The sequence below is a fragment of the Stenella coeruleoalba genome, assembly GCF_951394435.1.
Source record: "Stenella coeruleoalba genome assembly, chromosome: 5".
In the NCBI taxonomy this organism is placed as follows: Eukaryota; Metazoa; Chordata; class Mammalia; order Artiodactyla; family Delphinidae; genus Stenella; species Stenella coeruleoalba.
In genome coordinates, this window is record NC_137150.1 from 89,328,362 (window position 1) to 89,341,770 (window position 13,409).

At 36.2% G+C, this 13,409-nt stretch overlaps 1 protein-coding gene across 1 annotated transcript in view; it reads right to left on the reverse strand.

Annotated features, from left to right (window-relative positions):
• Positions 1 to 13,409, reverse strand: part of DZIP3 (DAZ interacting zinc finger protein 3) — a 121,900-nt gene that overhangs the window by 62,538 nt on the left and 45,953 nt on the right. Inside the window, exons 9-12 of the mRNA XM_079923415.1 lie at positions 12,070 to 12,189; positions 10,593 to 10,694; positions 8,933 to 9,025; positions 8,093 to 8,145 (exon numbers count right to left, since the gene is read on the reverse strand). Coding sequence (XP_079779541.1) covers positions 8,093 to 8,145; positions 8,933 to 9,025; positions 10,593 to 10,694; positions 12,070 to 12,189 — 368 coding nt within the window. The remainder of the gene's footprint in view (positions 1 to 8,092; positions 8,146 to 8,932; positions 9,026 to 10,592; positions 10,695 to 12,069; positions 12,190 to 13,409) is intronic.

Consider the following 13,409-nt stretch of genomic DNA (forward strand, 5'->3'; position numbering starts at 1 on the left):
AGTAATTAAAAGAGAAAGAAAGAAACTGGCATAGCATCAATACAAATAATTAGAAAAAAATTGAGGGAAAAAGTAGCAAAATTCATTAAATAGACTAAACACTAAGTAAATGCTGCTATGAAACAGATGAAAAAACTTGTGGCTTGGCTTTGAAATGAACTCTGCCACAGAAAACAGTACAAAAAAAAAAAAAAAGGGACAGAGATGTTGGTTTGGTGGTGGTTGTTGTTAACTGATTTTATGTCCAGCACCAGCATAACACTGCTAATCAGCTACTACATTGAAAACACTTTAAACTCTAACAATATAAAGTACTGGCAAAGATACTGAGTAAAAGGAATTCTCCTACACTGAAAGTGGGAGTTGATAAATTGATAAAAGCACTGTGGGAAACAGTTCAGCCATACCAATCATGGAGCACATCCTACAGCTTGCCTGGCAAAGGAGAAAATTTCGCACTTCTGCCTAACTCTTTTTTTTTTTTTTTTGTGGTATGCGGGCCTCTCACTGTTGTGGCCTCTCCCCCATTGCGGAGCACAGGCTCTGGACGCGCAGGCTAAGCGGCCATGGCTCACGGGCCCAGCTGCTCCGCGGCATGTGGGATCTTCCCAGACTGGGGCACGAACCCATGTCCCCTGCATCGTCAGGCAGACTCTCAACCACTGTGCCACCAGGGAAGCCCTCTAACTCTTAAGCACAGTCTCCAGTCCCACTTCTCTGGGAAATATGGCTATAGACGGCCAGTCGGTACAGAGCACATACTATGGCCCACTCAGACAAGGGAGCAAATTTGAGCTCTCACCCCTCTGGGAAGCATGCCCACATATACCTAGCAACCACGAAGCACATCCTACAGCCCGCCTGGGCAGGGAGTCAAGCCAGTTGCCATACCTAACTATTGAGCATAGCCTCTGACCCTGGATAATCAGGAAGCCAGAACAGTGACCCTGAGTAGCCTCAGAGCCCAACCTAAGGTACTTTCCAATTGCAGAACCCAGCCTAACACCTAATGCAGCAGCAGAGCCCAGGTACAGCCCTGCTGAATGCTACCTATGTAATCACTCAAGCAGGGAGCCCAGCCAGTAACCTGCCCAACATCAGAGGACAGCCTCTGGTCCCATTACGCCAAGGAATCCAGACAGCAACCCTGACATTTTATGCCCCACCAAAATGTGGGATACAGCTGAAGGCCATACCTCACCCAAGAGCAGAGCACAATGAACAACCTGTCTGATTGTAAAGTCCAGCCTGTGGTCCTGCCCAACTTTGGGGCACAGCCTGTGGCCCTGCCTGATTGCAAAGTACAGCTTAACATCTCATCTGACCATGAAGCCTGGCCTGTGGCCCCACCTGAATGTAGAATCCAGCCACTGTTTCCATCTGCTCAGGAAGCACACCTTGAAGCCCCACCTGACCAGGAACAATTGCAGAGCATGGCCTGCAACCCTGCCCAATCACAGAATCCATCCGGTGACAACACCCAGTTAGGGCAAAGACTGTGAATGTGCCCAACCAGAGGTGATTACAGAACACAGCTAGTAATGCCACCTGACCACAACATAGCCATCAGCCCAACTTGACCTGGGAGCCCACCTAGCAACCCCACTTGAACATGGAACCCAGCCACCAGCCCCACCCAACAGCACCCCACCCCCAACCTCAGAGCACAGACTGTGGCTTCACAGAAGTAGAAAACCCTATGGGAAGTTCTATTTACCTGTAGATGCTACCAGCTGATTGGTGAAGGTCCTTCCCTGCCAAAACAAACCTGTAAACTCTGCAAGTGGAGACCATGTACTCCAGTGTGCAGATACCAATGCAAGTATACAAAGATCATGAAGAATCAGGTAATATGATGCCACCACAAGAAACTAATAAACTTCCTATAAGTGACCCTAAAGAAATGGAGATCTATAGACAGTGCAAAGAATTCAGAACAATCCTATTAAAGAAGTTCAGTGAACTACAAGAACACACAAACAACTAACTGAAATTAGGAAGACAATGCATGAACAAAATTAAAAGGTCAACAAAGAAATAGAAACCATAAAGAAAAAAAAAAACTCAGAAGTCCTAAAGTTGAAGAATACACTGACTGAACTGAAAAATACAATAGAGAGCTTCAACAACAGACTTGATCAAGCAAAAGAAAGAATCAGTGAACTCAAAGACAGATAATTTGAAATTACCCAATCAGAGGTGGAAAAAGAACAAAGAATGAAACGAGTAAAGAAAGATTACGGGATGTATGGGACAACAATAAGAGAAACAATATACTAGTATGGTAATCCCAGAAGGAGAAGAGAAAGAGAAAGGGATGGAAAGAGTATTTAAAGAAATAATGTCCCTTTCCCAAACTTAAGGTGAGAAATGGACATCCAGATTTAGAAGGCTCAAAGGACCACAAATGGGTTGAGCCTGAAAAAGACTACATTGAAATGCATTATAATTAAACTGACAAAAGTAAAAGACAAAGAGAGACGTTTGAAAGTAGAGAGAAAAGCAACATTGCCTTGAAATCAGTCTTGGCAATGATTTTTTTAATTTGATATCAAAAGCACATGCAAAAATAAATAAGTGGGACTACATCAAACTAAAAAGCTTCTGCACAGTGAAAGAAACAGTCAACAAAATGAAAAGGCAACCTACAGAACAGGAGAAAATATCTGCAAATCATACATCTGATTAGGGGTTAATATCTAAAATATATAAGTAAGCCATACAATTCAACAGCAAATAAATAAATAATCCAATTAAAAAAGGCAAAGAACCTGAATAAACATTTTTCCAAAGAAGATATAAAATGGCCAACATGTACAGGAAAAGATGCTCAACATCACCAATCATCAGAAAAGTGCAAATCAAAACTACGAGATATTACCTCACACCTGTTGATAGAGCCACTAGGGGAAACAGTATAGAAGTTCCTCAAAAAATTAAAAATAGAATTGATCCAGCAATCCCACTTCTGGGTATATATTATATGTCCAAAGGAAATATGATCTCTGTCTCAAAGAGATACGTACACCCCCATGTTCACTGAAGCATTATTTACAATAGCCAAAACATGGAAAACGACTTAAGTGTCTGTTAATGGATGAATTGATAAAGAAAATGTGGCATATATATATATACCATGGAATACTATTCAGCCATAAAAAGGAAATCCTGCCATATGTGATAACATGGATGAACTTGGAAGGCATTATGCTAAGTGAAATAAGCCAAACAGAGAAAGACAAATACTGTATGATCTCATTTATATGTGAGAGCTAAAAAACCCTGAACTCAGAAACAGAGTAGACTGGTGGTTGCCAGGGGTGGGGGTGGGGTGTGGGAAATGGGTAAAGGGGTCAAAAGGTACAAACCAGGGGTCCACAGTACAGCATGTGACTACAGTTAATAATGCTACATTGTATACTTGTAAGTTGTTAAGAAAGTAGATCTTAAAAGTTCCCATTGGGGCTTCCCTGGTGGTGCAGTGGTAGAGAGTCCACCTGCCGATTCAGGGGACACGGGTTCGTGCCCCAGTCCGGGAAGATCCCACATGCCGTGGAGCGGCTGGGCCTGTGAGCCATGGCCGCTGAGCCTGTGCGTCTGGAGCCTGTGCTCCACAACGGGAGAGGCCACAACAGTGAGAGGCCCACATACCGCAAAAAAAAAAGTTCCCATCACACAAAAAATCTATGTGAGGTGATGGATGTGTTAACTAAACTTATGGTGGTAACTGTTTCATATATACATATATATAAAATCATCATGTTGTACACCTTAAACCTACACAATGTTATATGCTAGTTATAGCTCAATAAAGCTAGAAATTAAAAGATCAGCAGCAATATGAAAAAATAAATAGATTATGACCAATTGCTATTTATTCTTGGAAAGCAAAGTTGATTCAACATTTGAAAATAAATTGATGTAATTCAACATATTAACAGATTAAAGAAGAAGAAAACCATATGATCATCTCAATGCATGCAGAAAAGCATTAGTTCACTATCCATTCATGATAAAAATTTTCAGAGAAGTAGGATGAAAAAAGAATCTCTTCAACCTAAAAAAGGGTATCTGTAAAAATTCTACAGCTAAGAGCATACTAAATGGTGAAAAACTGAAGACTTCTTCCTAAGATCTAGAAAAGGCAAAGATGTCTGCTCTCACAAGTGTATTCAACATTGTACTAGAGGACCTAGACCATGCAATAAGTAAGGGAAAATAAACAAAAAGCATATAGATTGCAAAAAAAGAAATAAAGTTGTCTTTATGTATAGATGACATGATCTTTAGTAGAAAACCTCAAAGAATCTATAAACGATATTAAAATTATTAATTATCAAGGATACAAGATCGACACAAATCAATTCTGTATAACACAAATAACTAGAAATTGAAATTTTAAAATTATCATTTGCAATAACATAAAAAGTCAAATATACATGGATAATCTAACAAAATATTTATAAGATTGTACATATAAGACTATATACACAGAAGACTACAAAACATTCCTGAGAGGCATCAAAGAAGACTCAATTAAGTGAAATTAATTATACACCATCTTCACGGATGGGAAGTCTCAATATTGTTAAGATGTAAATCATCCCCAAATTGATCTACAAATTCAATGCAATCAAAATCTCAGCAAGAAGTTTGGAGAAATTTATAAGGTGTTTTTCTAAGATTTATCATGTAATAGCAAAGGATATAAAATTAAAAAATAGTTTTGAAAATTTAAGCAAATGCAAATTAAAACCACAATAAGATACCATTACACATCTTTTAACATGGCTGAAATGTTTAAAATTGATAATACCAAGTGCTGGAGAGAATGCAGAGAAACTAGAATTCTCTTATGCTGGTGAGAATGACAAAATGTACAGCTACTTTGAAAACAGTTTGGCAGTTTCTTATAACATTAAACACATACCATATGACTCAGCAATCCTGCTCCTAGGAATTTATCCAAGAGAAATGAAAGCATATATCTATACAAAGAGTAACACGTGAATATTTATAGCAGCTTTATTTATAACAGCCTAAAACCAGAAACAACTCAAATGTCATCAACTGTTAAATGAATAAATAAGTTATGGTACATCTATACAAAGGAAGACTACTCAACAACAAACAAAAATGAACTACTGATACATGCAATAACAAGGATGAATTTCAAAAGCATTATGCTAAGTTATAAAAAATCCAGATGCAAAAGGCTTTCCTACTAGAGGATAGTCAGAAAAAAGCAATATTAATCAGAACAGAAATCATATCGGTGGTTACCACGGTTTGGAAGTTGGAGGGGGGAATGACTATGTAAGAGATTTTAGAGAAACTTGGGATGATGGAAATACTCTTGATCATGGTAGTGGTTACTCAGCTGTATAAAAATAAAATCATTTAAAACGTATATTTTTAAAAAGTGAACTTTACTGTATATGAGCTATAGCCTGAAAAACTGACCTATAAAAAATTCAGTGTTTAGAAATGCATTTATAATTAGTACATTTATCAAGAAAGCAAGGAGATGATTACTGTGAAGGTCAGGATGACAGTTACCTAGGAAGCAGATGAGCTGGGGGAGAGGGGAACAGTGAGTGCTTCTGGGGTGCTGAAAAAATTCTATATGGGTGGAGCCACAAGACTGTCTGCTTCATATATCGTTTTAAACTCTGCATTTATATTTTGTGAGCTTTTATTTATGCATATTTTAATAACAATAAAGCATTTTAATGTTAAAAAACAACCAAACTTTTTTGTCATTCATTCACAAAACCTCACGAGGTAGCTCTTCCACTTTTGGTAATAAGGTCCAATTATCAGAGGGTTTTCCCACAGAAAATAACTATAAAACTTAGGCAAGGGGCTTCCCTGGTGGCGCAGTGGTTGAGAGTCTGCCTGCCGATGCAGGGGACGCGGGTTCGTGCCCCGGTCCGGGAAGATCCCGCATGCCGTGGAGCGGCTGGGCCCGTGAGCCATGGCCGCTGAGCCTGCGCGTCCGGAGCCTGTGCTCCGCAACGGGAGAGGCCACAACAGTGAGAGGCCCGCGTACCGCAAAAAAAAAAAAAAAAAAAAAAAAAAAAAGGCAAATTACAAAAAGCAACTCCTTGAAGGCACAGAGAGCAGAGAAACAAACCAACTCTGCTGTAGGGGGTATATGCTTGGGGAGAAGAGAAGAAGAATGTATGAAATTAAGTTCACCAATTTTAGAGCTTTGAGCCTGAGGCTAAGTATACCATGGTAGAAAACAAAGGTCTCCTTGGCTGAAGGAACCAGACAATTGAAGCCATGGAACCATGGCTGCTGAAGAGTGTGGGGGAATCCCAGAAAGGAAGGTCAGAGAAGAGATTCCCCAATTTTTTCCGGCCACATCTCTGACTGACTGCTGAACCATATGTGTGGAACAGACTCAAAGTAGCTCAGCTAAAGGCTGAAGTTCTGAATTGAGACTGGAACCACCATCCAAGGAAAACAGGTTCGCATTTCATCTCCAAATAAGTTAATTGCCTGTCAAACAAAAGTAACATACTCATTGTAGAATAATGGAAGTTAGAATCTCTACATCTGTCATGTATTTATTGGGTACCATCTATATGCCAGGCAATATAGCAGTAAGCAAGTTAAAGTTCTTGCCCTCAAGGAGGCTATAGTCAAATGGAGAAGAGAGCCTAGAAAGTGTAACAGAACTTAGTAAATGTTTTAATAGGAGAAGTGAAGGGAATATGTGATTGAAACACCTAATGCAAAGTAAAAATGACTTTCTGGAAGTTTTAACCAGGCAAAACCAAAGGAGTGGCATATTCTAGGCAAGTCCTAGAGGTAAAACAGATGGCACACTTAAGAACTAAAAGAAGCTCAGCATAATTGGTGTATATGTAGTAAAATAAAGAATGACGAGAGATGACACTAGTGAGTACAGCAGGGACCAAGGTGGCTAAAGAGCCAAGCTAACGAGCCTGAACTTAATTGAGAGCAATGAGAAGCCTCTGAAAGATTTTCAAGCAGAGAAGTGAAATATTTCCATTTTTTTTTAGAAAAGTGATTTTGATGGCTGAACAGACTGTTCAATAGACTTGAACAGTCAGACTGAAGAAAGGTAAGACTGGAGACAAAAAGACGGGTTTAGAAGCTGTTTCTGAATTCCAAATAAAAGAGGGAGGAGATATGGGGATATATGCATACATATAGCTGATTCACTTTGTTATACAGCAGCAACTAACAACACTGTAAAGCAGTTATGCTCCGATAAAGATGTTAAAAAAAATTAAATAAATAACTTTAGCACAGGGACAGAAGCAAGGAGGCATGTACAATATATTTAAGGAGTTGAATTTATTGGACCTAAAAAAAGTTATAGAGCAACTGTAACTGGGAAGAAATATTGTGAGTCTAGTTGTGGGCATACTGAACTATAGACCTTTTTGAAAAATAAAAATGGAAATTTTTAGCATGCAGGTAGACAGACCTAGATTTTTAAGAGTGAGATCTACAGCAGAGATAAAGATTTGGGTTTCATTAGCTCATAGGGAAAACTTAGATATCAATGTAATAACACTGGTAGATTAAAAAATGGTAGACATTTTAAACAGAAGAAAAGAGAACCAATGGATTAGGATAAGTTTTATATTGAAATTTCTAATTTCAATAGCAACAGTCTACACCTCTATGAATTCCCAACTTATATTATATATTCCTCTGCAATAAAGCTTTCTCATCTAAGAAACAGGATGATTCTAATTGTCAGACAAGCCTGGAGGCTTGAATGAGTTTTGAAAGCTAGGAGAAAGTTTTTATATCATAACAGTCTAATTTAAATAACTTTAAGAAAAATACGTTTGGTTTTCAGGAAAGGATTCTTTTCATACTTAAGGGAAAAGTATTCACATTTCTACTTTCCTGCTTTAGAATTTAAAAGTCTACAAAGTGGGGGGCAAAGGGGTAGACAAATGTCAATTAAATACAATTTTTTCACACAACTGATACTGTCTTTAAGTTTAATGGAGCTCCAGAAAGTAACAGAAAACACAGAAGAAAGAAGAAAATGAAAAATACATACATGCTCAAAAAAAAGAATATTTAATTTCAAGCTTACCTTGCTCCTAAATTTTCAATGGTTATATATTCATCCTTTCTCACAACTTCAAACTGCAAGTGATGACAAAAAAATAGCCCTAAAGTAGTTCAATTTTCAAAATCTTTTAATATTACTTCTTAGCCTTAATATTTGATAGAAAACAATGAGAACGAAGTTATAGTGAATATAAAACAAATAAAACAGAAGAAAAAAGCTATAAACAATCTTAATCAAATAACAAACTAGAGTTGGTCTTAAAAACTAGTTCTACTTTATATCACTATAGGATTTAAATGTCAAATCTAAAATACAAGAAGACCATACTAAACATTAAAAAATATATATATTCCTATTTATAATTTTGGTCTGTTTACTAATTAACTGAAAATTCAACAAGATATTTCATTAATTAAAAAAATAAAATGGATACCATTTAAGTGCATTTTATGTAGCAGCAACTCTATGAGATGTTCTATAGATATTTTTATAGGAAGATGCTTAGAGACTAAAAAAGAGTTCAGAAAATCTAAAATTATTTTTAACCATAGGTGGAACAGAATTAGATTATCATCTTTTGTTCATGATAACAACTTTCCTCACTGCTACAGCCATGGCCTGCTTTGTCTGTTCCTGTTTCTGTGTGTGTATGTGTGTGTGTCTTTATTTTTAAAATTTTCTTATTCTTAAGTACCACTTAAATACTACTCTGGAGAAATCAATGCAATAAAAAGATTAGAGAGCTTAGTCCCATCTAAGAGAATATGGCTAGAATACTATTACTACAATTCCCAAATCTGTTTGAAGTCAAAAACATCATTCCAGTGAAGGAAAGCAAAAAAGTAAGAGAAAGATACTCACCAAAATTTTGACAATTCCAGGTACCTCACATTGCAGCATCCTTACCATGTCACCTGTACATCCTTCCTTCAAACATTTTTTCCCACTAAAACTCTAAAGTTATCAATAGAAAAACAGCCAATAAGTTATCAATAGAAAAAAATAATACAAACAATAAAAATAGAAAAAACCTGCTGATGTGCAAGACTGATTATATTTAAATAAAGTTAGAAGCAGATGTTGCTAGACAGTAAAAAAGATGTGAATAAACATTTGAGAGTCAGCTTTTCAAAGATAGTCCATTTCTTATACCAGTGGATTTCCTATTTAAAATTTATGACTACACTTTTCTCTCTCACCATTTCTACTTCAAAATCTTCAAATAGTTATATTACAAACTAAAATGTATTTGCTACCTCCAATAAAAGCAACTTCAAGTAAAATATACTAATTAAGTAAGTGCAAAAAGGAATACTGAATTTCTGTTAGATATATAAGGATTCCAGGGAAAACGAATTTGAGTCCTTTTTCTGATTCTGACCTTGTTATTTCCTCTGGTTAACTTACTTAGTTTTCTTTTACATCTCTTTCTAAAGTTGAGCAAAATGGATTGCCCTAATAATCAAAGAAAGTGAAAAGTATTTACACACTGCTTAAAAAGTGAATAATAATGCTTTATATAATGATTTTTACAACGTACAATGCAAGTTTATCTGTTTTACCTGTTAATCCTCATAACAAACTTATAAAGTAGGTATTACTATCCTCACTATATGGCTTAGAAAAATGAGTTTCAGCCTAGTGCAAAGAAAACTAGTAAGTGGCTCAATCTGGACTTGAACTCGGAACTCTCAACTTCATATACAGTGCTCTTTCTATTCCACCACAATTCCTTTATAAGTGTTTTCTGCTTTTTGCACAATGTAAACACTCTAGAACCAAACATTATAGACCCAACTTATGGCCATTACCTCATTAAAGACTAATTAATATAGAATTGGGCTTTCGATTTCTACTTTAATTTTAGCGGCAAAGAATTCAATTTAGTTATATGACTTTAGGCAAATATAAATAATACAAATATATTTTGGGTTGTTTTGTTTTGTCTTGTTTTTTGCTGTTTTGTTTGTTTTTTTGGCTGTGCTGCATGGCTTGAGGGATCTTAGTTCCCTGACCAGGGATCTAATGCCAGCCCCGGCAGGGAAAGCGCCAAGCCCTAACCACTGGACTGCCAGGGAATTCCCAATACTACAAGGATAGTTCTGAAGACTATAAATTTATCACTGTTCTCTACCCTTAAAATAGAAACTATCCTTAAAATTATATAGTTGTCCTTTCTTTTTATTAAGTGATTCTATTTATGTCCTTTATGTGAATATACGTAACAATATTTCTATTCTTAAGAGTATAAACCTCTAAAGGGAAGAGAACAAATTAATAGAAATCAATAAGCAAAGCAACTAGCAGAGTATTTCCTACAAAGACCTGTTTAATAAATGGTGATATGAACAAATAGTGAGGAGAAGAGCATCAGAGAGAATAGGAAAAAAAAAATGAAGGGAGAAAAAAAGAGGAGGAAGGATGTGATCAGGAAGAAATGAAGAGGAAAGAGGGAAAATAGAGGAAAGAGTAGAGGAGGATATGCTGTAGTAAAGTTTTTAAGGAAGAACAAATATAATACCTGATCATTTTCACCTGGATATTTTAAATTCTTGAACTTTTTCCAACAAATTTTATGGAAGTAAACACAACAGCTTTTACTGCACATTAACTGAAAAAATCCCTGGAAAAGAATAAAAGCTGCTGTTAAGAAATAATAATCCATGTAGATATAGAAAATACCACCTTAAGTCATTTTTTAAATTATTCTATAACTAGATGAGCTTTAGATGGCATTGAAAATTTATCAACAGATCGCTGGTAATCAAAGAACTATACAAGTCATTTTTATATCACTAAAGACAAAAAAATAGGCAATAATTTGAATAAGTTAATGTAGTATTTTCCACATGCTATATACAACAAAATATCAGAAGCTTGGTGAGTGATCTTTGTAGATGAACATGCTGTCTGCCCCACTTCACCTCAACTTTTACATTTCTCTTTTCTTTCAGCCCCAATTCCATACCATTATTCCCCAAAACTTCTTTGTCACCAATCACCAGACCTTAGATTGCTCTCTTAGTGAGAAATGGCTCCTGAGCTACTGCATTATCCCAAGGTATAGATTTCTTGTCTTTCCTAGTGTGCCCTCCCTGGGAACCACAGTCCTGCTTCCTTTAAATAGGTACACTGCTTAGATGACAAAAATCTAAATTTTGTGACCAAGACTTCCTGCTGCTACATGCTACCCATTTGACTGGAACCCTGATTCCTCCGTGGGAAACCACAGGACCATATCACCATGTCACCAAAACCAGGACTGACCCTGACCTGCCCTGAGCACTGCACTTCACCAGGCCTACACTTCCCAATACCCATCTTACCCTAATGAATAGATCTTGGCTTTCTCCTCCTTCCCATCTACGCCATTTGCTCTATACATCATGCTTTTCAACTCAGATTTCCAGTCTTGTAGAAGTAGTCAGATTTACACTGATGATCACATCTCAGCCTATCTTGTGATTTTCCACAGTCTTATTCTGATAGATCCAGGGAGAACTAGACTTGAAGTACTTTGATTGTTGAATTTCTTCAAATCAAGGCTGGTTATGTGTGTGTGTGTGTCCCACCCAAGGCCCATAGAAGAAATAATGATCCTTACTTAGTAACATAATTCTTGAGGAGTGACAACCTTTCTCCTTAGTAAAATGCTAATATTCTCAACCTGTAACATTTCTAACTACAAAGAATATTTTAGATAATTTCCATTATATGATTACAAGAATATTTATTATAACTTCAGAAACTTGTGAATATACAAAAACCCTAGCAAAGCCAATTCATTCTTTTACTGGCTCAAAGGATTTAAATATTTCCTGATCACAGTGAATCTAACCTCTGAGACATTCAAACAACTTCTGAACTGCATTATCACTGTAATTAAACTAAGTACTTTTTAAACAAGATTTTGATGCATGATAATATAATAATTTTTATCTAAGTTTAACTTTACAATCACATTTTTAAAATACTCAGTTAATTGGTAATTATAGTACCTTATAATTGGTGTTCTTTAAAATGTCAGCTTCACAAGATCGCTCACAATCTAGATAACTGCAAATGGTCTGCTTCATTATATTACCCTCAGTTGTCTTGATGAAATTGTTAAGAAGGTCCTAAATTTTTAAAATAAAAATAAATCTCATGAATCAGTAATAAAAAGACTATAACACTTATCATACCTTAAGTTATATGTCCATTTCATATCCTTTTTTGAAGGTGTTGTATATATTTTTTTTAAATAGTTATAGAACCTATTTCCCTCATTCAAAGTAAACAATACATAGAAAGGCCCTAAATAAGAAATACTACACTTCTTATTGAATACAAACATGGAGAAAGGACAAAAGTCTATGTTCAAAGCTATATGTCTACTCTTCATTCTAACTCATAACACCTAGCATGTTCCTAACAAGAATTACTTGCTCTGATATAAATACAGAGAGACAACAAATCATTGGAAACCCAAGAGAGTCCTTGCTAGAACTGGCCCCCAAGACACCATGTTGGTAGTGGAACTACTGTAGTGGTGCAACAGGCTGCTCAGCCAGAAGGGGCAGAGGCAGGGTACACAAGTATGTTTCCAGTGTTCAGAGTTACAACTTGGAATGCAATTTCCATATTTTAAAATGCTAGTTAAAGGTTTGTGAAACACATTATCAAGTCTAAGTTAAACAGGTCCTTAATACTGTCCCTCAGAGAGACATACCCATATATATTGACGGTATAAGACATGATAAAATAAACCTCTACAGACTATTTTACAAATCAAGTCATCATTCATAACATTTGTTTAATGGCATTCAGAATTTTATGAGGAATAAAAATGTTTTGACCAAGTTGACTAGAAAATTTTAAGTATCAAGAGAGAAATAAAGAAGCAGCATTCAAGGACCTATCAATATGAAAGTAGTATATCCTGTGAGGATAACCAATAGTCAAGTGGAGATGCTGAAAACAAAGGGATAGGACTCATAGTAGGTATATAACTACTGTGGTTTCACAAATCTGACACTTAATAGTTCAATATTTATCTGTTGAGTCTCCTACCAAAATCTGTTCCTTGTTCCTTACTCCTCATCTTCTGCCTCAGTCACTGATATTCACTCATTCAATAAATATTTACTGGGTGCCTGTTATGAGCCAGGTTGTTATGAATGTTAAGGGATGTTAAGGATACAGCAGTGAACTTAGCAGGTTAATACTTAGTCCTCATGGGACTTACATCAATTTCATCTACCACAATCTATTTAGGTTCAAGTGAGTAGTCTTGAAGTCATCCATTGTATAATTATTCCATCACCCTGTACATGCAATATATTAGCAAGTACTGTTG